Source organism: Sinocyclocheilus grahami, unplaced genomic scaffold, assembly GCF_001515645.1.
Source record: "Sinocyclocheilus grahami isolate Dianchi unplaced genomic scaffold, SAMN03320097.WGS_v1.1 scaffold970.1, whole genome shotgun sequence".
NCBI classification, from domain to species: domain Eukaryota; kingdom Metazoa; phylum Chordata; class Actinopteri; order Cypriniformes; family Cyprinidae; genus Sinocyclocheilus; species Sinocyclocheilus grahami.
This window is the reverse complement of record NW_015506149.1, coordinates 224,473-251,634: the sequence shown is the minus strand read 5'-3', so window position 1 is coordinate 251,634 and position 27,162 is coordinate 224,473. Positions and strand designations below refer to the sequence as shown.

At 35.4% G+C, this 27,162-nt stretch overlaps 2 protein-coding genes across 2 annotated transcripts in view; one reads left to right on the top strand and one right to left on the bottom strand.

The window, feature by feature from the left end:
* The window catches only part of tnni1c (troponin I, skeletal, slow c), a 2,676-nt gene extending 1,355 nt beyond the window's left edge, over positions 1–1,321 (top strand). The window contains exons 7-9 of the mRNA XM_016250087.1: positions 219–308; positions 389–571; positions 998–1,321. Coding sequence (XP_016105573.1) covers positions 219–308; positions 389–571; positions 998–1,099 — 375 coding nt within the window. The 3' untranslated portion in view covers positions 1,100–1,321. The remainder of the gene's footprint in view (positions 1–218; positions 309–388; positions 572–997) is intronic.
* Positions 1,322–5,372: 4,051 nt separating this feature from the next.
* On the bottom strand, positions 5,373–25,323 carry LOC107564911 (beta-1,4-N-acetylgalactosaminyltransferase 3-like). Its single transcript, XM_016250081.1, has 22 exons — positions 25,308–25,323; positions 23,866–24,216; positions 21,296–21,342; positions 19,323–19,412; positions 18,942–19,016; positions 18,072–18,167; positions 17,461–17,551; positions 17,275–17,375; positions 17,117–17,184; positions 15,751–15,829; positions 15,610–15,676; positions 14,485–14,628; positions 13,266–13,375; positions 13,072–13,172; positions 12,478–12,545; positions 10,684–12,133; positions 9,635–9,888; positions 9,336–9,489; positions 8,930–9,002; positions 8,621–8,774; positions 8,218–8,344; positions 5,373–6,208 (listed from the first exon to the last, which is right to left on the bottom strand). Exons 1-22 carry the CDS (start codon positions 25,321–25,323, stop codon positions 6,100–6,102), a joined length of 3,825 nt encoding a protein of 1,274 aa, XP_016105567.1. The 3' UTR covers positions 5,373–6,099.
* Between the last annotated feature and the right edge of the window lie 1,839 nt (positions 25,324–27,162).

The window sequence follows — 27,162 nt, the reverse complement described above, 5'->3', positions numbered from 1 at the left end:
CAGCGGTTGGGTTCAAAACAACCCAATAGCTGGGTTTGTCCCTTTTTAACCCAGCGCTGAGTTATATTTAACCCAGCATTTTTTAGAGTGTAGTCAACATTCCATTTGTGTTATTTTAGTGATTTGCTGACTTAAATCATGAAACCACAAATCATTAAAAAAAACATGTTAAATAGTAATACTAGTCATTTTGTAATTATAATTTTGTATGTGTCCAGAAACTGTGTCGGCAACTCAATGCCAAAATCGACGTAGTGGATGAGGAGAGATACGACTTTGAGGCCAAAGTGAATAAAAACAACAAAGATGTGAGTAATGTACCTTTCCTAAACGTGCACTATTAACAGATGACAGTTTCTGTAATTAACAGTGTCTGTGTCTGTAAAAGATCCAAGAGCTGAAGCTGAAGGTGCAAGATTTAGGAGGGAAGTTTAAGAAACCTGCCCTGAGGAAGGTGCGTGTGTCTGCGGATGAGATGATGAGAGCGCTGCTGGGGTCCAAACACAAGGGCTCCATGGATCTCAGAGCCAACCTCAAATCTGTGAAGAAAGAAGACATTAAACAAGAGAAGGTACACCTGCATGCAATGTGTTTATCTCACTGAAATGTGAAGTCACATTACTATGGAAGCTTGATTCCACCATGGAATCAAATTTTTTTTTAAATAAAGTAATTGCGACTCTTATTATCTCACAAGTCTTATTTCCTCGCAATTCTATGCATTGTGACATTACTTTCATGACAGTTAAACTCATTTTCCCTCTTAAATCGAACGCATCCTTTTTAGATATTTCACTTTTTCTTTAATTCCTGTTATTCTTAAAGGTGATTATCATTATAATATAACTTTTGCATTACATTATGGAGAATTGGGCCAAATACGCCCATTTGCTATAAATCATCCTTGATAGGTTTTTAGAGATTCAAGAGAATACAGGAAACCTATTTACAGTTTTTCAATTATCAGTAACTGCACACTTGATTTCTGTTTTGTCAGGTTATGTCGTCGGAGGTGGGCGACTGGCGTAAGAATGTTGAGGCCATGTCTGGTATGGAGGGCAGGAAGAAGATGTTTGATGCTGCTGGAGGAGGACAGTAATAGGAGTGTATATAAGAGTGTGTATAACTGTGTATATGTATGCGTGTGAAGAAAATTACCTGAAACCAGTCACCAGTAAAAAATAAACAATATGCATTATTACAAATACAAATCAAAAGAAAGCTTCTAACTAGGCCTATATATATGAATATGGAAATGTTTAATGTTACTTGCTATTTGCCCATTTAAGGTTAATAAAATTTTGATTGTGCTAAAATTGTGTGATTTATTATAACAGTAGGCTGTCATGATATATTTAACACATACTGGATGGAGAGAATTTCACAACCTTGTGTGAATGACAGTTTGGGCTCCTCTTACATATCAGGGTGGTGAGGTCACGTTAACAACTGACTTATTCAGATTATTCACACTGTGTGACTGACTGTGTGTTTGTGCTCAAGGACGAGAGAAGTCAGTGTGTCCGGCAGTGATTTTTTTGGTCAACACCTGTCTGAGGGGGACAAAAGAGACGAGTTATTGACGTGTAATGCAGCCTGGTTTGGCAGGCACACTGTATGAACAATGGTGGAGAAAGAATAGTTTATCACCTCAAAACAGCATGATGAAACTTCCATAGTACTCTTAATATTTCTGCAGTACAAAGTGTGTATTATGGACAGTATGCAAATATTCAGCAATACCTTTTTCTTGACACATTTTTAATGATTAGACTGCATGTGCAAAGGGTTGAGACATTTTTTACATATAGGCTAATGCAGGGGTGCCTAAACTCTGTCCTGGAGGGCCGGTGTCCTGCAGAGTTTTGCTCCGACCCCAATCAGACACACCTGAACCAGCTAATCAAGCTCTTACTAGACATACTAGAAACTTTGTAGCAGATGTGTTGAGGCAAGATGGATTTAAACTCTGCAGGACGCTGGCCCTCCAGGATTGAGTTTGGGCACCCCTGGGCTAATACATTATTATCATCAATAATGATTAAAAATGCAAAATAACAGAAAGAGACGAGTTATTGACGTGTAATGCAGCCTGGTTTGGCAGGCACACTGTATGAACAATGGTGGAGAAAGAATAGTTTATCACCTCAAAACAGCATGATGAAACTTCCATAGTACTCTTAATATTTCTGCAGTACAAAGTGTGTATTATGGACAGTATGCAAATATTCAGCAATACCTTTTTCTTGACACATTTTTAATGATTAGACTGCATGTGCAAAGGGTTGAGACATTTTTTACATATAGGCTAATGCAGGGGTGCCTAAACTCTGTCCTGGAGGGCCGGTGTCCTGCAGAGTTTTGCTCCGACCCCAATCAGACACACCTGAACCAGCTAATCAAGCTCTTACTAGACATACTAGAAACTTTGTAGCAGATGTGTTGAGGCAAGATGGATTTAAACTCTGCAGGACGCTGGCCCTCCAGGATTGAGTTTGGGCACCCCTGGGCTAATACATTATTATCATCAATAATGATTAAAAATGCAAAATAACAGTTTTTTTTTTTTTGTCTCAAAAAATTTGAGATGACAAATAGATTGTTCACAAGTTTGGGGTCTGTAAGAATTTAGTTTAATATTTTTGAAGGAAGTCTTGCTCACCACGCCTGCATTTACTAGTAAAAACAGTAATATTGTGAAATATTACTACAATTTCAAATAACTGTTTTCTATTAGAATATTAGAAATTAAATTCGAATTAAATAAATATTAGGCTTGAATTTAATTTAGTAATTTATTCACACGTTCCTTCAGAAATCATTCTAATATGCTGATTTGCCGCTCAAGAAACATTTCTTACTATTCTTATCAAAACACTTATGCTGCTTAATATTTGTGGAAACCATGACACTTTTTTTCAGAATTCATTATAAAGTTCAAAAGAGCAGCATTTATTTGAAATTGAATTTTCTGTAACATTACAAATGTCTTCTCAGTCACTTCTGATCAATTTAATGCATCCTTTATGAATAAAAATATGAATTTGTTAACTGATGCATTATACATAGTTTCACACTTTTCTTTTAATGTTGGCTGCATCTATTCAATGCTATGCAGTTAGAAATACACTAATATTCCATTCTGAATGCACAAACAACACTGATAATAGACTTCAGCCCTCCTCTAAACATGTCAAAGTTTAAACAATTGAGTTAGATAATGAGTGTTTCTATCTTTGTACTTTACACTGACAATGTGGTGAGCTCAGCTGACGGTAGACCTGAGGATGCACGCATACACAACTCCAAATAAATGCACAGATGCGAGCCTTCGCTAAATATAGCCGTCCATATAAAATTAAAAGGCATTTGTAGAATTTAAGCATGCTCAGAGGGAAGCCAGAGTCTCCTGGTCTTATTTTAACCCTTCACAAGCTCATACCAACAGATGGAGGGCCCTCATTTAACTTTGTAGATGCTCTGGAATTAGGTGCTGTATTTAGATGTACGTTACATTTTGGTGGAGTTTTTATTTTGTCATTATACAGTTTGAAAACACTATATATGTTAAATGCAGTGTCTGATTTAAAGTGGTGAGCTTTCCTTTTAAAACTATTTTAAACATTCTCCACAATTTATAACTGCTGTAACGTTACATGGAGACAACGGGTGAGTGACAATATTTGTTTACTTTAAAGCAAATGCATGCTTTTTTTCATGCAAGTTTTTTTTTTACCTTGAATTATCAGTTTTAAAATCATTCTGATGGTACACTGAGTTCTAATAAGGCGAATGGCTTTTGTTTCTTTCCAAACGTTTTCTCTGGTAGTGGGATTATTTGAAATGAATTCCGCGACAAGGGCCGATTGCTTTACAGCAACAACAAATGCAAATGGTTGTGCTTGAAGGGATTCAGCTAAAACTACTGGGCATGCTCACATCAATCGTAATTTTTGTCAGACTGTACAACAATTACTGTTTTTGCATTATTGTAAGGGGTAGGTTTAGACGTTATTAAAACACACGTGTACAGCGATCTACTGTAATTACGACAGTGAATTCCACTTGTTTAACTGTAGGGGGCTTCCAGAGTCGAAAAACACAGAACCGGTGGAAAATTGAATGCCGTTTCAAAGCAGTTCAAGCATTGAAAGCATTTCATTTTCCCAAAAGAAATTTACCTGTTTTCACTTTAAACAAATCATTTACATTTGCAGTACTGAGAATCCTCCTGCGGTAATGAGAAATGTTTTTCGAGGTTTTGGTTTAGTTATTTATTACAGCAACGGTGCACATTTACACGCAGCTATTTCTGGAGTCTGGCACAACAGACAGGGATTAACCTACGTAACAATGGAGTGATGGAACACAAGAATGATGACGCTAACATGCCAACAGACAGAAAATAAAGAGAATAATCATCATCAAAAAGTGTATATTGGCCGGAAAGAAGTACAGTACGTAATGCTAATTAATATATTTTATTAATGCTCAAAAACAGGTGATGCTGATATTGATTATATAACAAATAAAACACGCTGAAGAAATCTGAAGAAACATTTTATTTTAAGGTTGTTGGTGATCTGCACAAATGAGTTAAAGTTCATTTCCATTTTGCCACATACAAAATGTGGAAAAATAAATAACTTGATTTGTAAGTAACACACTATGTGAATGTCTGATTCGTTTTTACAAAAAAAATAAAAGAAGTAAAAAAAACGCCAAATCCCTACACAAAACAAGAGCGTACAGTAGATCTGATTACTTCTCAATTACATACAGCAGAAGGCACTTTTGAGCGAGCATGTCTTATCTCAGTTTTCAGTGGGAAAATTTGGCATGTAATTCATCAGAGTACAAACTCATAACAAACCAAATAAGAACCCTATGGAAAAGAACTGAAAATGATTGTGTGTTTGATGAACATTAGGATTGTTTTAAGTAATACTGTACAGGGTTGAATCAGTCTAAATCAACAGGTTTACTCACTGGAATGTATCATGAAGCTAAAAAAACGCTGGAAAGTCCCTTTCATTTGTACAAAAAGAGCATTTTCAGCTTTAACACCTTTAGCACTACAAAATGACAAATATCACAGAAAACATGGCTGGGTCATTTCATACCCTCCTTCAAAATACATTTCATTTTGCATAATGATAATTAAGCCTTGAATGAAGGTACTATGATCTATGACAATTAAGCACATCTAATGCAAATAATTTTCATGTATTGCATTACAGTAACAATAATATGAAGACATTTTTTATTTTTAAATCAGCATAAAAGGCCAATGCTACCATGACACATACATACATACTTTGAATTTAATTTGTCTGCATTACAGTAATGAGAATTTGGTGTACAATGTGCTTAATATTTATGAAAATTACTGAAAAATTATTCTTTTAACAAAATGTAATTTCTTTTGTATTTTGAGGATGATATATGACCAAGACGTGTTCTTGACAGGCTTTGTGAGATTGACTTGAAAACACAACAGCATTTCTAACCTGAATGAATTGACTTTCTTAGACCAACACGCTCTGTGAATATTGCACATCTCTTTGGTTTTGGCTTTCAGTCCCTAAGAGGTCACACAGCATAAAACATATGTAACAATGAGCAAAGTCAACCCTCACCCAAGACACTTACCTACCTGAATAAATACACATTTTCTCAGTATATACATCTCATTGAACTTCACATTTCTGTCTGTTAGAATAGAATACTCAGCCAGACACGACTGAAGGCATTTTATTGACCTGGAAGTGACAACAACACCAAAGAGATGCTGAAGCCATCAATAACTTGTATCAGTTCCTTTAAAGTTTTTTTTTTTTACTCTTGATAGCATAGCTAGCTTTGGAGAAACAGTCCAACTTTGGAAATGATCTGTAGAGGTCTGGATGCAACAGTGTTACACAACTCATCTTCAACCCAAACATCACAGACATCTTTGTCCTGAGTCTCTGTGTTTCCATTAAACGATCACCTCACATTCACCTTCAGTCAGATGTGATCTGGAACACATCTGGAATGTCCTGAGGTTTAAAGTGCCATGGTAACCGCTGATCAGCAGCGGCGAGACTGTTGACATGCTTACGTGTTGCGCAGCATCTGGCGGTTCCACATTCCACGCTTTGAGTGAAAGTGATGGAAGAAGTTCCTCAGATAGAGTCGTTCCACCTCCAGCCCACCCTGAATGATCCTTGAGACCACAGAAAACAGAAAGCACTTCACACACACACCAAATAATGTTTGTTTAGCATTAGGGATATTACAGTTCTGGCCCTTACGAACAGCTGAATTATTTTCACATTACAGGCAATAACCTATAAATAGCCAATATTAACCCTTGTGTGTCCTTATGGACATTTCTGTCTTTTTCAGTTTTGTAATTTTGTCTGTGTTAATGCCAACAGCATAAATTTTGGCACAAGGGTGTATTTTTATTAGAATTTTAAAGGGGTCATATGATGCGATTTCAAGTTTTCCTTTCTCTTTGGAGTGTTACAAGCTGTTCGTGAATAGATAAGATCCCTAAAGTTGCAAAGACTAAAGTCTTATTCTTAAAACCCAAAGAGATATTCTTTATAAAAGTTAAGACTGGTCCACGCCCTCCTAAAAAGCCTCGTTTAAACACGCCCCCACATGTCTACGTCACTGTGTGTGGTAACGATGCAACGCAACACGTAAAAAGACAGTACAAGTCATTATAATCAGTAATTATGTCCCCACTGGATGCAACAAGTGCCTCGTTTATAATGGGTTTTATTGGTTTCTTCTCGTCTCGTCGTTACAGTATGGTAAGGGGCATAGCACACGCTTGAGGAATTCGGCCAATCACAACGTACTGGATAGCTGTCCAATCAGAGCACACCTCGCTTTTCAGACCAATGAGCTTTGTAAAAATCGACGCGTTTCAGAAAGCCGGGGCATAGAGGAGAAACAATAATGTACAATATGTGGAAAATAATGTGTTTTTTTAACCTTAAACCACATAAACACATTTCATTACACCAAATACACAAAATAATGTTCTTTTTAGCAACATCAAATGACCCCTTTAATATTTCACCAAATCTATATTACATTAGCTATACAAAAATGTCCCCACTGAACCCATTAAAATTGCAATTTTTGGTCCCAGGGCCATTTAACTATAGAACAATGCAATCTTTGTTATCAGGCTTTCATTCTGTTGACAAAGCTTCAAAATGTAAATTAAAAAAAAAAAAATTTACTAAATGGTGCCATTTTCTCAGGTTTGGCCTATAAAGCAAACTCTCACTTTTTTGTTCTTTCTGTTTTTGCTGTATTTTAGAGCCAATTGGATAAATTGCTTGAGTGTGTGGGTATGGATGTCAGTGTGTGGTTTGCATGTGTGTACTAAAAAATTGTGTGTGTCTATGTGTACTACTGTAATGCTTGAGAGAGAGAGAGAACAATTATACTGTACTGCAAATCACAAATTCCACCAGTGTATACCAGCAGAGCTTTGCTGGCAATGTAACGGAAAAACTTCGGTACTGCGCCCAAACAAAATCTTACTAAAAGCTCATTTTTTTGACATATCAACCTCAAATTTGGAACACAACTTGTTTAGATTTATGGATTTGATTTTCTAACAATGTTTTTAGTTCAACATGTTTTTTTTAAATATATATTTAAAAAAAAGTTAGCTCATAAATCATTTTCATAAACTAAAACCTCTAACTTTTATTTTTTTTTTACTTCAGCAATAATCAACCAAGGGTCTTCATTATAATGAGAACAAATGTAAGCTTACAATTTTCATGACAATTTTTTGGCATGGACATTTTGGTCCTCTAAGGACCACAGAGTAACTTTTTTAAATTGACACACAAGGGTTAATATCCTAGACAAGGCCAGTTTATTTATATAGAACATTTTATACTGTAAATTATGGTAATTCAAATGTTTTTACATAAAAGTGATTCAAAATAAAAAAGTGCATAGAAATAAATAAATAAAATATTTTTTACTATTTTAGTATAAGTTTATACTATAAAAAAATCTATTATATATTCAGTTTTCATTTGATAAAATCTAAAAACCAATCATTTTAAATGCTGCCAGTGAGTATAGGCATCACAACATCATAATGTACAGTTTAAAGAAAAGGATACTGACTTTGAGATCAAGCTAATAAATGATTAATTTTTTATGATATTAGTGTATTGTCTCATGACTGACCTGTCCAGTAGTTCCCAGTCCTCTCCACCCCAGCGGTCAGTGAATTCTTTGGTGTTCATGCCCCCAATGGAGTCCAGGTCTGATTTATAAATACCCAGAAGACCAAAGCCATTGACCTCCCAGTAACCTGCACATTACCAACACAACTGTTTTCAACATTGATAACAATAAGAAATGTTTTTTGAGCACTAAATCACCAATAGAATGATTTCTGAAAGATCATGTGACACTGAAGACTGCAGTAATGACTGCTGAAAATTCAGCTTTCTTTCAAAAACATTAAAAAAAAAATCTTATGAACCCCAAACTTTTGAACAATAGTGTACGTGTTGATATACAGTAATCTAATTCTATGTTGTATATGATGGTGCTATCAGGTTATCTTGTGTTTGCAAGACTGTACCATCAGGCTCTAGGGGTGTAGCGCCACAGTTCAGTCTCATGACTATCGGAGCAAAGGCCATGTGTCTCTCCACACAGTGTTTTCTCACAGTGTCGATGAAGCCAGGAGGGAAATGAATGTGCAGGTCACAAAGAAACACAATGCTGTGATCATCCTGAGAAAGAGACAGACCTTTATACTGTAAGCTGCAACTGAATGACATCCATCATCTTGCATTAGTTCTGCCTTCTATTTCACTGAAGATCCTGCCATGTTTTTAACAAGTATTTTTTTGTGTAAGCACGGTGCATGCGTTTGTCTTAAACTTACAGAAATGAGGTCTATTCCTGCCTGCAGTCCTGCTGATCTCTCAAAGTTTCCACTTAACCTGAGGTACTGATACCTGAAATGGGATACACAATAGAAAGGAACTCAAAGTGGGGTCTCGTTTTACAAAGCTGTAGTAAACTGACTTTACCACAGGTTAAAGGGGTCATATGATGTTGCCAAAAAGAACATTATTTTGTGTATTTGGTGTAATGAAATAGGTTTATGCTACGAACAGCTTGCAACACTCCAAAGAGAAAGGAAAACTTGAAATCGCATCATATGACCCCTTTAAGAAAGAAATATGATAGCTAAAGAAGCATGAGATGACAATGTGCCATATGATCATGAACTCTAACTCATGAAGGATCACTCTACTAAGTGTGTATTTATAAACCTGTAAATGTACCTGGGTAAATAAGAGTTCTGTAGTGCTTGTTCTATGTTCATATCAGTGCTTTCATAGTCAGTAATGATGACGTTGAAGTTCTGATCTCCAGTGGTGCGGTACATCTCCTCCATGTCTGAAATAAACTTCTGCACCCAATGGGCCTGGTTCTTCACTGGTTCATACAAACACACACACACACACACACAGTGCCTTATGAAGAGGTTTCATGCAGTCTACTCAGAAACGTGCACAAGTCATTTTCTTCACCAGGGTTTGTAAGAAAGCATCTTGAATAAAACTCTATATGAGAGTGCTACCTGGGACGATGAAGTGGACAGTAGCAGTCGGGTTCCAGTAGAAGCTATACGGATTGCAAAGTTTAAGTTCTGCGTCCTGAGCATTTTGCTTTTTGTGAAAACCCCGATCTTCAGTTCTTTTCACATAGATGTACTGAACCAGGCGCAGGTGGCGTCCTGAAGCCTCCTGCAAGTCCAGTTCCAATAGATATCTACTGCCACGATTATAATCAGGCTTCTTCTCAATGTTCACAATACGCTCTAGAGAGAACTGCCTACACACACATACCAGTTAATGTCAGAGATGAATTAAAATGTTCAGAATGGCATAATACCATACTATACAGTACATACCATTTTTACTGTGCACTGATTTTCTGTATTTATTCAATATTATAGAACTAGAGCATACTGCATGACTAATTTCCATTATGACGGCGAATCTGAAAATACTATCTGAACTAATACTTTTGATCAGCATGCAAAATGATCAGAGACATACTGCATACCATTTAAAATGGTATATTTAGGAAGTAATAAAATAAAATAGCACACACTACAGTTCAAAATTTTGGGTCGCAACATTTTTGGAAATCTGATACAGTTAAACAGTAATATTATGACATATGACAATTTCAAATACTAATTTTCTATTGTAATATATTTTGAAATGTAAATTATTCCTGTGATGCAAAGGTGAATTTTCAGCATCATCACTTCAGAAATACTTCTAATATGCCGGTTTGCTGCTCAAAAATATTTCTTACCATTCTCAATGTTAAAAACAGCTGAGCTGCTTAATATTTTTGTGGAAACCGCAATGTTTATTTTTCAGGATTCTTTTATGAAAGAACAGCATTTATTTGAAATGAAATAAAATAAAAGTATGGAATAAAATAATAGTATTATTTAAAAAATTACCCTTTTGATGCAGGTTAATATATTTTCAATAAAAATCACACCCAGTATGCTGTATAAACTGTATTATTCAGTATGGTATTATTCCATTCCAAATGCAGCTCATAGAGTGAATAAATTGTTGATTTGATTCATTATAACAGTTGGCCTACCTTGGAAATTTCCTGTTTAGTTTCTTCATGAAAGCTTCCACTACAGACAACGCTTCTGATTCCTCAAGCAGCAGGTTTCCAGACACATTACACTTCAGATCGATCCAGTCGGAGCGCAAGGCATGCAGATCTAGGGGTTTGGCCTGGAACGTCTGAGACCACTTGACTTCCACGTCAAACACAGCCCTGTTGAGGAGGTCATAGTCTTCTTCCTCCGAGAAACCCTGATTCACCCAAGAGTCTTCTTCACCTCCTCCATCTTCAACCTCTTCTATCTGTATCACATTATCCTGAATCTCCTTTTCCTTTCTGCTGTCATTCACGTGACCCCAGCGGTTGTTATATTCTTTGTTAGATGGAGCCGCGATGACCAACGCCTTACGCTCATTGGTCTCGTTATACAATGAGTTTTGGTGTGGATGTTGGGTAATTTGGAGATGATGAGCCACATCTTTGTGCTTGATGGGAATATTGTTGTCATCTACTACAGCCTTTTCGGGGTTGTCCTGCAAACCATGCACGGCTTCATCTGCTTTATGTTTTGGGTGTTTGAGCCTCTTCATCGGTTCAGCTTTGACTTCATTCCCATTCAAGGATGGCAGTTCATCTGCAGTGTTCTTCAGCTTTGCCTTCTTTACTTTCACCTCATCTAATGAGTTCTTGGGTGCCTTGTCCACATGTTCTCCTAGATAGACTTTTCGCTTACCCATCCGATTCACAAGGTCATGACGTTCCCTCTGGTCCTCAACCAACATGGTAGGGTTGGTCACTGATCTTTGCTTCAATTCATTGGCTTCTTCTCGTATGTTCTCCACGGGAATATTTCTGTCTCCAACTGCAACAAGATTTGGATTTCCATCACTACTGTTGCGGTATTTGGCTTTATGTTGGTGGAGCTCAATTTTTCCATCCTTATTAAGCGATTGGTCCACTTGATGTTTCACCTCTGACCTCAAGTGAGCTTCTCTTTGAGCTGGTCCTGGATTCTGCTGGTCAGGTATGTTCTCCATGACGTTATTCTGTGAGTGTTTTTCTTTTCCCTGGTCATAGTTCTTCACCTCAGAAGGTGGGTTTTGGAGGTAGTGTTGGTCCCGCTGGATTTGTTCAGGACGTCTCCTTTTCTTCTTCTTTCTTGGTTGCTGCTGTGGTTCCTCTTTGTGGTTCTGTGGTTCTTCAGGCGGTTTTTGGATTTCCTTAGGTTGGTTGTCTTGGTCCATCTGTTGAAATCTGTTGTCTAGTTCCCATTCTTCCCTCTTTTTTCTGATTCTGCCATGTTTCTGAACAGAAAACAGTTTACGGTCTCTCTTCATTGAATAATCATCAAAATCCGGGAGAACCTTGTTCTTCTCCATAGTTTTCATTTGCTGCTTCTCCTCATACTTTCCAGCTTTCTGAAAGCCCTCATCTTCATCTCTGCCCAGGTTCATGGCTCTTCCTTGCATGCCATCTCCTACAGGAAGACAAAGACAGGCATTAAGTGTTTTGAAATGGGGAATGAATGAATAAACACTTCCTTTCAGAGTGATTTAAGTTCTGAACCATCAAGCTGTTGGAGTTGAAGATAACAAAATTGACCATGTTTTAATAAATTGACTTATTGTAATCTAATCTTTAATCTTATTGCACACAATTCATCATTATACATTTTTAATAATAATTGTTTTCAAAATTTCATCAAATTAAGCCCTGATCATTATTTCCTGCAAAATATTTCTGTTGCATTAAGGAAGTTAAATGCATTGTGAATGTTGTTTAAATGTTGTCCATTTTAAAAGCACTCATTGTTTACTGTACCTTTGTATTTGATGACTATCTCCTCATTTTCACGCAAATCCAGTTGAATGTAGTTTGAGAAGCCGTATCTAAAATGAAATGATTTGATTTGAGATCATAGTACACAAGGTGCCCCAAAGAGAGATAGATTAGTGGGTGTGATGTTGCTAATCTACAGACTGTACACGACCGTTCAAAAATTTGGGGTCAGTAAGATTTTATTTAAAGAAATTAATACTTTGATTCAGCAAGGATGCATTAAATTGATCAAAAGTGACAGTAAACATTTATAATTTTACAAAACATTTCTATTTCAAATGATGTTCAAATAAAACAGCATATTATAAATATTACTGAAGGATCATGTGACTAAAGACTGGAGTAATGGCTGTTGGACATTCAGCTTTGCATCACAGGAATAAATTATATCTCAAAATACATTCAAAAAGAAAACAGCTCCCTTAATTGTAATAATATTTCACAATATTACTGTTCTGTTACTGTTAATCAAATAAATCCAGCCTTGGCGAGCATAAGAGACTTTTTTCAAAAGCATTAAAAAGCCACACCAACCCCAAGCATATGAACGGTGGTGTACAGTATTTGTGTGTCTACCTTTCCAGGTAGTATGGATTCCCACGGTAGAAACATTTGTTATCGCTCTCCATGTGTGTGAGCCGTGTGTAGTCATTAGGATACACGTACGTCAGGTACACCTGCATCAGATTAGATGGATCAAGATCACAAACGCATAGGCACAACAACATTCACTTCAGTTTTTTATTAGTTTTCTAACTGTGTACACTTACAAACTGCAGGCCCTGGTAGCGTATTAGAGGATATCCCTTTATGATGTAGCTGGGGTTATAAATACATTCAGGCAAAACTCCCTGCAAACGCGCCCTGTCCAATAATGGAACTACACATACAAATACACACAAACAAGGACAACATTATAACACTTCATTACTATTATTATTAAGATTTATTATTAACAATCATAACAATTAAATATATTAATACGTATTTGTATTAATGCTATAAACTGAAGCATCTAATGCAGTTTCTTGAAATTAATCAATTATTATTTTTAAATAACTAGCATTATTTTTAAATAAATAGTATTATTTAATGTGTTCAAGCTCCAAACCAAAATTAAAATTTCATATATATATATCTCAGTAACTACTGTTTTTATTGAAGAACATACAATTCTTAAATCTTGTGAAATTACAAAATGGATTGTGGTTAATTTAATTTAATTAATTGTAAGGTTTCCAGTTTCTGTTAATAAAAAGTAGTTTGAAAACAAGCAGCTTTGTCATAATTACAGCAGAAATAATAAAAAATATTATATATAATATTGGTTGGGGGGATGACCTTAAAATACAATTTTGGGCAAAGGGTCTTTAAGTCAAAAAAGCTAAGAACCACTGTAACAATGTCTCTTCTGCCACAAGGTGGCACTGAATTCATGTCCTGTCTGCATATATTCTAATGTTTTTAGCAGTGCTTGTACACATGCAACTTGAAGATCTGTTGTAGATTTTGTCTGAAAGTCAATACAATCACAAATCTAGCAATAAACTACAGACAAGAAACAAAAATATTATAAAGTGAGGGAAATAATAACAAAGTGCAGATGACAATGATTTATTATTTATTATAATAGAGCACTCATCATCTGCCAGGTCCGCTTAATTTAAAAATTCTATATTCACTCACTCTCATGTTTCAAACCTGTATATGTATATTCTGTGTAGTTATATTATACACACATTGTCAATTTTGGACCATTTTGACAGACATGGGCAACAGGAAACACTGTTATATGGAAAGAGCTGTGAAAATATTCTTTCAAATCTTTACTTTTACTTCCACTGAAAAATGTCAGCATGTGGGATTGGAATGCCCTGAGGGTTTTCTGATGTTTAATAGCTCAGCATGTCTGCATTGTTGGTTTATTATGTTTATGATGACTATGAAAAGGGTGTTGAGTGAATGTGAGTTTGTGTCTGAATTTCTCACCCTGATGAAATGAGTCACGTGGATCTGCTCTCAGCATGTCTACTCCATGGGGCGGAGTCTCAGACGACCTCTGGGGCGGAGTCACATGACTGGCAAAGGTCTGAGGAATGTGATTCACATCTACTGTCTTCAGCGAGGACTCATCTGCGTGCACACACACACACACACACACACACACACACACACACACACATACAAAATAAGGCCTGGTACAGCAGAGCTGGTAGGTCAAGTAGGTCATCAGTTTGAAAGCACACTATCATACTAATTAGTATTGGAGACTGTTCAAACTGCTAAGAGTTGCAATTTTTTTTAGACTTGATTAAAATTGTAACATTTCTGAGATGAGTAAACACTTTAAAAGTATGTTAAATGTTATATGTAAACCTTTTCAAACAGCAGTATGCTACACTGTCACATGGCATCATGAAATGTTGCAAACAGTGATAATACTGTTTGAAACAATACACACTGCATACGGTTTTTAAAAAAAAAGCTAAATCATACAATTTTTTAAAACATGATACTATTAATACTATTTTTTTATATTCTTCTAAATATTTATTAATAGGTTTTATTTTTTATATTTTCAGTTTTAGTTTAATTTTGTATTTCATTTTATTATTTATATTGTTATTTTTTAAATACATTTCTATTTAGCTTTAATTTATATTTATCTCAGTTTAAATCATTTTAATACTTTAACAAACTTATTTTATTTGAGTTAACTGCCAAGGAAATATCAAGTTTTTCATATAATATTTGTATTTTATTTAACTTCAGCTGTTTTTAAATTAACGAAAATGATTCTTAATAATTTTAGTTTTAGTTAGCAATAACTAATGCAAACACATTGACAAACTTGCAGTCTGAAGACAAAAACACAGTTTCTCACTAGAACTACATAAGCATACATTTACACAGAAATTAATGCAAAAGCCTGTATTGACACACTTCAGGTGAAGCAATGAGATGATAACACACACACACTTTGTGCAGTGGCGACTACCCCATCATTAGCTCTGTTTTAGGGTGTGTGTGTGGACAGGAGCTGCTATTCCAGGCGTCCTAACACTACCCTGACATTTCTGCAACCACATCCCAAAATAACACACACACACTCACTGGTGTAGAGGGAGATGAACTTGGAATCGATGATTGAAAATCCACTCCTGATCTGTTTGAGTTGCCACTGTAAGTAAAGACAGAGAGTGTCATAACAGTTTACACCAATCACACACAGACACCCTCAGTAAACACACTCACCGCAACCTCCACGTGATCTGTTCCTTGATCGTTTTGTTTGTGGATGAGCTCAAAGAAATATTTATTGTTCTTTTGCAGACTGCAAAACAATAAAAAAGTGAAATTTTACTAATGTTGCATGAACACAAATATATCTTTGAAACTTTTATATGTAAAGCTTCTAATGCAACTCAACAGTTTTACATTAAAAGATACTGTAAACATGAAATGGACCCTATTTACTTTATTAATAAATTGAACAATTAAAACAATTTTTTTTAGGTATTTGAAATAATATTTTTTTTTCTTTATAGTGACTTCACAAGTTGTTTCTCATTATGCTTTACCACAGACAAGACACAGCAGAAAAAAAAATTAGGACAATTAGGAAAAAGAAATGAGTTGAAAACAAAATGGAAATAAATTAACTATTCATGAAACATCAAATATTGATACATTTATATATATGATATACTATATTATTCTAAAATAATGTTAAATTTAACAAATAAATAATTACATTAAAAAAATTACATACAATTTTTTTCCCTGTTAAAGGGATAGTTCACCCAAAAAAGAAAAAAAAAGAAAAAGATATGGAAGTCAATGGCTACCGTCAACTGTTACACACATTCTTCAAAATATCTTTTTTTGTGCTCAAAAGAAGAAACTAATACATATTTGGAACAACTTAAGGGTGAGAAGCTAAATGATAGTTTTTATGTGAACTATCCCTTTAAGTCAAGTTATTTATTTAAACTTAAAACGTTTTTATGAGTATTAAAAAGACACACACACACATAACAATTACTAAAACGTATATACATCGACACTTCCATTTTAAACACATCCAGTATGATGATATAATAATATAATTATATTACTATCATACTGTAATCATTTCAAACTATTTTAAAAGATTCAGAGATTCAAAGTCTCAAATCAAGTGGTTTTGTTACTATCTCAGACTAATAATATCATCACAACCTGACTTGTTAATCAAACTGTCTACTACAGCAATGGTTCTGATTCTGAAACCACAATTTAAAATCACGTGTTTGTTTACTGGATCAGCATTGTTTTGTGTGATTCGAGCTAAAGATACATAATTCATTTTTGATGTTTGATTTGAAGTATGTTACTGAAGTGTAATCTTGATCAACGGTTGTTACACACACCTGCACTATTACAAATCATGTTATAACAGAAGAATTTGATGACTTCCCACTGTGTGCCATGATCATCAGGACACAAGCAGCAGCTTGTGAAACTACACATACTGAATCTAAAAATAGTTTTTCATCATTGAGGTATGTGGTCATAACATGGACAGATGTGTGAGCACTTCCCTGAAGCATTATGAAACACAAACACAGCATCCACTTACGGAATGAGATCTGATATCTGACTGGCATATTTCCCATATTCCCCTGGTGCAGTCCATTCTCTGCCTGTCTAAAAATGGAGGAATCACACAAAATTCAGTGCGTGCATTTCACGCATCTGCATAAAAGTAATCATAAAGTTGACACTCGTCTCTCCAACCTTTCCGACGTAAGCGCGGAGCTTCAGATTGTCAGGATTCTCATCTTCACTGAGCCAGAACTCACTGTTATCATCAGACGCCACTGCAAAAAGAAAGTCACCTGCCAAACAAAGGGAAGGAATAACAGTGGGACAATGGCACACAATCTGAATATGTGTGTGTGTGTGAAAGAGAGACAGACAAACCATCGGTATAAGGATGTATGTATCCAAATATCCTGAGTCCATAATTGGTCCAGCTGGGCGACACGGCAAGTTTCTTCACAGTTGTACGAGTCTACAGAGATAAAAACATATCAAATACAATGCAAACAAATGTAATATTAAAAGTAAAGTATGTTGTTAATGGTGTTATTTCAGTGAACAATCTTTGTTAACTGAAATAAAGCTGAAATTATATACTGTATATATATATATATACACACACAGTATATATATACTAAATATATATATATATATATATATATATATATATACACACACACAGTATATATGCTCATATCTGCTCACCAAGCCTGCATTTATTTGATCCAAAATACAGCAAAAGCAGTAATATTGTGAAATATTTTTACTATTTAAAATAACTGCTTTCTATTTGAATATATTTTAAAATGTAATTTATTCCTACGATCAAAGCTGAATTTTCAGCATCATTACTCCAGTCTTCAGTGTCACATGATCCTTCAGAAATCAATCTAATATGCTGATTGTCTGCTCAAGAAACATTTATTATTATTATTATCAATATTTAAAACAGTTGGGTACAGATATGACATCTATACAGATATAACACCTACATGAGGATATAGTGGATAATGTAGATTCTTCTGTAGTTGAGATATAGACGTGCCACACCAGTCCTCAAAGATGTGAAGATTCGCCATTCCTTTATACTGCGGCAAACATACAACACACACACAATTTTTTCACTTTCTAATAGTCTATATTATTAAAAGATATTTTATCCATCAGACTGCAAAAACAAGGAAAAACCATGTTAACATTGATGCACTTACTATGGAAGTCTATGGGGTAAGACACAACACTGGAATAAACATAAAAAAATATTGTAAAACAGTGTGATTGTCTGTATGTGCTACTGTCTAAATGTACTATTTACGTTCATTTACATATAACTGGAGTATCTTTCCCCATAGACTTCCATTGTAAGCACATTACTGTTTGTTTGTTATAAGTCAATAATCCAAAGTTATTTTCTGTAGTAATCACTAACTTCATGTTATCCATAGTGCATAAATAATTTGGTAGCCCAAATATTCTTTTAAATCACCAACAAACATATAGAATGAACAAAAAAGTACAGCTCATACAGTGACACCAGAAACACACAGAGTCTTGCTAAATTTAACAAGACGGTAAAACTCTTGCTGAAGATACACAGAAAGAGCCTTGGGCGACATACTCATGTGGATTAATACCATCATCTTTACAGCATGTGCACATCAACAGATCATGCATACAGCGCTCTGAGTGACAGAAATATTACAAACTATTACAAAGTACCAAAAATACCATGGTGCTGGTTTTTTGAGCACATACCAAGGAAATACTATGTTTATTAAACATGTACCATGCTAATACCATATTTTTGGACACTATGATAATACCATCCATGTATGTTTCCATCATTGTGGCCGTATTATTACCTCCACCCTCCATGTCTGTTGAGTGTTTTTTGGTGTCCAGATGTCTTTATCATGTTTATCGTCAGAGATGTGAGCCTATGACACACACATAAAACACACAGAATTGTTGTTCATGCATCTGCTTTCCAGCAGCATTTTAGATTTAGCTTGTTGCAAAATCTACTCCGCAACTACCTAGATAACATTTTTGAGCATCATAGATGTGTTGACATTTTATTTTCTACTGTATGTAAAGTACCAAAAATACCATGGTGCTGGTTTTTTGAGCACATACCAAGGAAATACTATGTTTATTAAACATGTACCATGCTAATACCATATTTTTGGACACTATGATAATACCATCCATGTATGTTTCCATCATTGTGGCCGTATTATTACCTCCACCCTCCATGTCTGTTGAGTGTTTTTTGGTGTCCAGATGTCTTTATCATGTTTATCGTCAGAGATGTGATCTTCAGAGATGTGAGCCTATGACACACACATAAAACACACAGAATTGTTGTTCATGCATCTGCTTTCCAGCAGCATTTTTTATTTTGCTTGTTGCAAAATCTACTCAGCAACTACCTAGATAACATTTTTGAGCATCATAGATGTGTTGACATTTTATTTTCTACTGTATGTACATTTTAAGCATGCATGGAATACTGGAATGACCTAAAAAAAAAAAAAAAAAAAAAAAAAAAAAAAAAAAAAAAAATTCTGTGTCTCAAACATGCTTCCTTGATCATTATTTAACTCCATAAAAAACAGAACATAACTATTTCCTGGTGCTGATATTTCATACGAGCAATCTGTCCATGTACATTACATGCCTAGGACATAGCACACTTACATTGTTTATAATAAAGTCAATTATGATTACTACAGACTAACACTAATCCTAGTTCTAAATGGAAATCATTCTTATTGATCAATGTGTTTTATCACTGCAGCAGTTTTGGCAGATTTACAAAGCTTCTAAGGACAATTTTGTTTACTATGTATGGCTAAACACATGTACTGAGTGTACCATACAAGTATTATAAACACCTATTGTTTATGATGTTCCTAAATTTTAGCAACCAAAAATTCAAATAGTTTTGGAGGGCTGAAATCGTTGACTGAAAAAGTGACGTTTACTTAGTGTTTCTCAAATCACAATAAGCTTTATGCTGTTACTTTTAACATGAAAAAAAAAGTTTCAGGTTTCAAAATCATGTCAATTTTATCGCAAACTAACTACTGACAATAAATGTTGTTTTGATGCTCTATAATGTGGCATGACAGATTGCTGTGGCCTTCTCAGGTCAAGCGGTATGTGTGAACCAATCATATCTTCCTATTTAGTACTAGTTAAAGCATGAAATAAACATGAGTGAACATAAGTACAACTTAGGTTTTCTGTCAAATGAAAACTCAATGAAAAATTTAGTGCATCACTAACATAAAAGCTAATTCTAATGACTATATACGAACAGTTTTAAGAATAAAAAAAACATTATTTATGATCCATTATACCTTGAGGACATCCCAAGGGGACGTTTTGTAAGAACACACACAGCACAGATTGCGAATACAATAAAAAGAGACTCACGTTTCATCATTTGTACAACCGTGTATGTGTCTTGAATGCACATTTTCAAAAACCAGCAAAAGAGCAAAAACCAGTTGTTCAAGTTTCACTAAGGTTTCCAGTTATGAAGAACAAGAGTTTCTTTTGACAAACATCCTGCTCAAGAGGGGCAAAGTGTATGTTGCGAGCTTGTCAAATAGAAGATGCATGCACACAAAACACACATAAAAAAACGTTATAGTTAATTTGCACATTAGGTCTCTGCAAACATTTACAGCAAATGTATAGACTCATCAGAAGGTGAAGAAAACACATACACTCCCTTGTGTGTGTGTGCAGAGAAGTCCAAGTGTACTTAACCTTGCACATCGGTGCTATAGCAACAAGAAGTACAGGAAATGACGCCGCACCTTACAGAAGAAAGGGTCACCTGACCCCCAGCACCACTAAACACATACTGCAGGGAGGGCCGGGGTGGCCAGCTGTTATGGTCTGTGTCTTCAGGTGTATTTGCACACTGGGCGGTGTGTGAACTTTCCTTAGTGTTTGAGTGAGAACAAATGCGTTTTAAAGAAGAGTCCCTGAAGTTTTCAGTATATCATGTGCATGCTCAAAGTGAGTTTTTAGTGAGCAACCAACACTTCCTTCTCTGCCTTTCTCCATTTTCCAAATCCTTTCTTTTACTGTCCTCCCGAGAGGTCTCTGGTATCCCCTGGAGGAATGTTGAGTTTGTTTAAAAGAAAGTAGAAGCCCCCATGCCCAGTATGGGAGAGAGTGCGAGAGAGGCATGCATTACTGTAGTCTCGTTCCATTTCTGCTTCATGCACCTGCTCTTAGATGATCCTCCACAAAAAATAACAAGGAAATTTCAGCATTATCTAAAAATCCAGGGCTGGTGCAAAAAAAACCAAGGGTCAAGGGTCAGTCACAAGGGTTCGTCACTTCACACTAACACCCCAGTGGGATTAAACCAACACACCCAGACAAAATTTAGGTTAGGCCACACGGATGACTAACCACAGCCCTTGAAAATGAAAGCTGAATGCAGTAGCTTGCTTTCAACACTCAAAACAAACTATTCTGACTTTTTTCTTACAATTCTTAGAAAAAAGTCAAAATTATGAGATATACATTTAGAACTGCAAGTAGAACAGTCAGAATTGTGAGATTAAAATTCACAATTAACTTTCAGAGTTGGAGAAAAAAACTTAATGTGTTAACAGTTTAAGCAATAGACTTACGTGATGACATTTAATAGAAGGAAAGGTTTGTGTTTATTCATATTGTGCATTGTGCATGTCCAGTTGATGTTATTAACCTCATAAATATTCAAATAACATTAACCCAGGATAAAAAAAAAGTACTGTGTAAATCAGAATGCAAAATATATGCAGGTTCACAGAGGAATGGCATGCATGTGAATTCATGGCCAACGGACTCACAAGAGCGTGTCAATGCCATGTGCAGGTCAAACATTTCCCTCTGGATTTCTTTCGAAAATACAGGAGGAACAAGGAACTTCAAGACACTCAAGCTTCCTCCTCAAAGCTCAACCGGACAGCTTTTGTTCTTAATCTGATTGCGCTCACATGGGCAGTGTGAGTTTACTATTCAAATGTAATTTTAGCAGGCTGATGTCCAGGTGCTGTGACATTGGTGCTTCTCCTCTGACCTGATACTGACCTCAAACAAGATGACAAACCCCTTCTGCAGGTCCGAGCTCACCTGACATCTCTCATGTTTCCTCCATCACATAAGCTTCTCTTTGTGCAACCTTTGCAATTCAGGGCCAATGAGAAAACATGATTAAAACTGCTATCATTTTTAAGGTCCCTGAGCCAGCAGATAAAAGAAAAGCAGAGGAGCCATCGTGAGTCACTCTGGGAATGGGAAGGAAACAACCTGATTTTTAGCTGGGGTAAAGAAACTAGACTGGCAGGACAGAAACAACCAGCCTGATGTTCTTGTGTCTGCATGCACACTGACCGTATCTGTGTTCACAGCAACACAATGTATTCTGTCATTGCATTAAATTGCATTGTCCTGTACTGTTTGCATAATGTATTGTACATCATATTGCATTGTGTGTGTAATAATAATGAAAGCAATTCACCATGACAAAGTCTTCTTAAACTAATAGTTTTAGTTTAACCCAAATTATTACAAACATACAGCTTTTCACTTCACAAGACGTTAACTGATGTACTGGAGTGGTGTGGATTATTGTGATGTTTTTATCAACTGTTTGGACTCTCATTCTGACGGCACCCATTCACTGCAGAGGATCCATTGGCGAGCAAGTGATGTAATGCTAAATGTTTTCAAATCTGTTCCGATAAAAAACAAACTCATCTACATCTGGGATGGCCTGAGGGTGAGTACATTTTCAGGAAGTTTGTCATTTTTGAGTGAACTATTCCTTTAAAGGGGAATTTGATGCGATTTTCGCTTTGATGCGACCCTTTAAGAGCAAACTTACAGTAAACTCCAAACTCCAGCTCCTCCCTCCCTGCCTTTCATAGAAGAATACTAATTGCCCATTCAAACTCTTGATACAACAGAATATCCAATAAACTGGAATGTAATTAGTATGGACTGCAAATAAACATTATAGATGTGGAACGTAGTGAGTAAAATCTGAAATGCAGTTAGAAATGGAATTTATGTAGAATGTAATTACAAGAAAGTCCAATGAAAACTCTAATTAGAAAACAGAATGGATATATGTACAAAAAATAGAATGTATTTTGGTAGTAGAATGGAATATTATAAGAAACAGTTAGCGTGTAAAACTGGAATCTTAGAAATTGGTTTAATTACCAGTAAACAATTAATTTAGTGAAGTTTGTGGAATGTATGAAACTGCTAGAATGAAATAGAATAAGACAATGGAATGGAATGAATAATGTAATATTGATAATCTTCAATTAGGTTAAATTCATTAACGGTATTTAATGCATTGGGAATCACGAACAATACTTTTACAGCATTTAATATAATTTAATTAATTAATTAATATTAATACATTGTTCAAATTGTATACATTCAAATCAGTTCATTTCAAGTTGAAAAATTATTGTTGTAACATTAACAACCTAGAACAAGTTGTCCAAAATTTGTTAAACATTTCAAAAAGATTCAATATTTTATTTGTTTACCTGCGTGTAATGTGACCATTAACCGACATCAGAAAAACGTAAACATGCAAAAACTTTAGGTCAAGATTTTAGAACATTTAATGTTGTTTTGCTGATACATAGTCTACTAGCTTAGGTTAATAAATTGACCCTTAATGTAAAGCATCACCATAATTTGACTTGTTAACATTAGCAGTAATGAAGCGACAGTGCATCAGATGTCACTCACCAGGGCTGCTCCACTCGTTCATGGCCATGAACTCCAGATAAGCCGCCAGTAACGCGACCATCAGCACCGCGCCAAACACAATATATCTGCCGTTACGCTTGAATTTCCGCACCGGGAAGAAGTTGGGCATCATCTTTAAGTGCTTCAGGCTCCGTGTGGATCGCAGAAGTTGCAAACCGCTGTAAGAATCATCGACACACGCTTTCCCGGGTTCAAAGCCGGTGGAAGAACTCGCTCTCGCGTGACACTGGTTCACATTTCCTTCGCTGTGATTCAGCGTCCGCTCGAGTCCCTCGAACATCAGCGCGCACAGGTTGAGCAGGCCACGCCCCCTGCGTGACGTCGCGGCTCCTGAACAGGTACAACAGAGGTAAATAGGCCTACATTATTTGGTATATTGGAGAACAGCAAAGAAAAGCACAGTCACGTTTACATGATAAATCTTATTTTTTTACATGCAAAATTTCATATTCACAAATGTACGTTCTCACGCAAAAAACCTTGTTTTTGTTCTTTTAGGAAGGAAATGGAGCATTATATTGATCCTATACGATTTTCTATGAAACAAAAAGCAATTAAAAAGGTGAAAGTTTGTAAACGCTTTAATATTTTTAGATAAATTTGTATTTGTATACAGCCCCTCTAGTGTGAAATTGTTTATGTCATGTATAATGTTTATTGTTTATATCATGTATTGTCATATACATGTATTTTGATCTTGTTAATAAAAAAATCTAAATAATAATAAATAAATGTAAAAAAAAAAAAAGGTAAATAGGCCTACTACTAGATATCGAGATATATATCCAAGCTATTTCATCTTCAGTTTGCGGCCGTTTTCATTTGTTTAGCTAAAGAATGCTATCTATTTTGTCGAAATAGGCTATTTTTTATTTTTTATTTTGTGTCATTTAGGCTATTTATTATCAAGTTCAAAGCTCTTAGTTAAGACAGTAAACTTTTGCTGTCCTTTTCTTTGTTTAGTTAAAGAATACGATGTACTTTGTCGAGATGTAATATTTTATTATTTTGTCATTTACTTATTATAATTGTTTTTTTTTCGTATTTATATATTTGGAAATAAAAAACAACATTTAAAATAAAATAAGAACATTTAAAAACAGCTTTCCTTAAATTTAATAACAGTTGCTTTTCTTTTTTTAAATGCTAATTCACAAGAAACTGGGATTGCCTCCTAAAAGTCCTTACAGGACAAAGTAATATGTTTGGATGTGTTGTGCAGCACTGCTGATCTGGATAAACCTGTATGACCTGCTACTCTTGCTGCAGGTTGTTTTGCATGCAGGTTTATTGTCTTCGGTGGCATTTCCAGCAGATGTGGGATGAGCTACACATTTGAATGTGAGACATGAAAGAAAAAACAGAGATGTGCTTGGCAGATATATCACTGACCAACAATCATATCTGCCTGGGGACTTTACCGTCCCCAGTGACCATTGTGTAACCAAGTGACCCACTGCAGGCAGACATGGGAAAAACTCATGCTTTCAAAGCCAGTGACATAAAATCACCCTTGGTTAGAGAAGCTGTACATTTTCATTAATATAAAAATATAGGAGTTTGATTTAGGTTAATAGTACAACATTTTATTTAACCTTAAAACGCATGCTATATTTTTCATATAAAGTATATTTAAAACTGATACTCCTCAGTTAAGATATTTGTAATTGTAATCTAACCCTTCTCATATTTACTGTGCTATTTTTATGTAGTGAAAGGGAGGTTTTTTAATACCCCTAGTTTACATATGTGAGTCAAAAAAAAATTCATTTAGCATGTTATCTGTATTTGTTTTAACATACAATGTTTACTATCATGACGTTGAGTAATAAAGTAAAAAGCCGTCATTTAGCAGATGCTTTTATCAATAGAGACGGACTCATTATATTGAAAATCCCCTTGGAGCAACCTGAGGTTAGATGTCCTCTCCACACACACACACACACACACACACACACACACTGTCTGGTTTGCTATCCTTGTGGGGACTCTCCACAGGCGTAATGGTTTTTATACTGTACAGACCGTATATTCTATTGCCCTACCCCTAAACCTACCCCTCACAGGAAACTTTCTGCATTTTTAGATTTTCAAAAAACTTAATTCTGTGTGATTTATTAGCTTGTTTACCCGTGGGGACCTCAATTTAGGTCCCCACCGTGACACGAGTCCCCGTGAGTCTGTGTGTATTCAGGTTTAAGTCCCCACCAGAATAGAAAAACAGGTACACACACACACACACACACACACACAAAATTAGTTTTCCTTTTGATTGTGGTTTCCAGATTGTGCTAATGATAATCCTAAACCCAACCCTCACAGAAACCTTAGTGCATTTGAGATTTATATTATTATTCATTCATTATTTAGTATGTGATTTAAGCCATTTCCTTATGGGGGGACTGCTGGCTGATTGTTACAATGTAGGTGTTTTCAGGTTTTACTGGCTATTTGGTTTGATTTGGTCAATGTTGGCAAAACATGACTCAAACAAACTCGCTCAAAATTATCATGCAAATGTTTTAATCAACAAAACTAGTCTAACATGGATTAAATTTGTATCCTATATACAACTGCATCCTTGTATTCCTCCTAGAAAGGATCATTTAACTCCTAGAATTTACAGGTTCCATGAAAATGCACTTTACTAAAAAAGCTTGTTGTGTAGCAATGCATTATTTCCATTTTTCACTTTTTCTTTTCATTGCTGCTAGACTCTACTTACAGTGTATATACACTATATTTATTCTTCTCACTATAGATGCACTCTAACACACCCTGCAGATGTAGTTATATATCACACATGCTTGGCATGTTTACACTTTTATAGAACCATCGAGGCAAAGCCCCTGTTAAGTACAACTTGGCTAATACATTTTCTGATTTAGCAGTTGTGCAGTTATTTCTGCATTAGTCTTTTCCTTCTCAAATGCCAGCTGTTTGCATGATTATGGTAAGTTGGTGAAGGTTTCATAGACAAACTTATCGAAACAAGTTGGCCTAATGCAGTGGTGCTCAATCTTTTTGAGTCCAAGGCTCCCCCTACTGTCAAACTATATTTGAAGGGATATTACTGAAATTGTAATGACAAAGCTGCTCAGTTTCAAACTTCATGTACAGAAACTAGGAGTGATAATATATTACAATAAACAATAATTATAAATAATTAAATTACAGAAATTTCAGTAATGCTCTTCAGGGTTTACACTATTTTTCCCAGTCATTTGTGATTACAGGAATGTTTTTGAAATGATTTTTTACTCCCTATTAGCAATT

What these genes read in the sequence shown, in the direction of transcription:
- LOC107564911 (XM_016250081.1), bottom strand. An exon ending in GTTCATCTCCCTCTACACCA is followed by an intron (nt 14,629 to 15,609) that starts GTGAGTGTGTGT and finishes GTGTGCACGCAG; the next exon opens with ATGAGTCCTCGCTGAAGACA. An exon ending in GCTACCAGGGCCTGCAGTTT is followed by an intron (nt 13,173 to 13,265) that starts GTAAGTGTACAC and finishes AATCTGATGCAG; the next exon opens with GTGTACCTGACGTACGTGTA.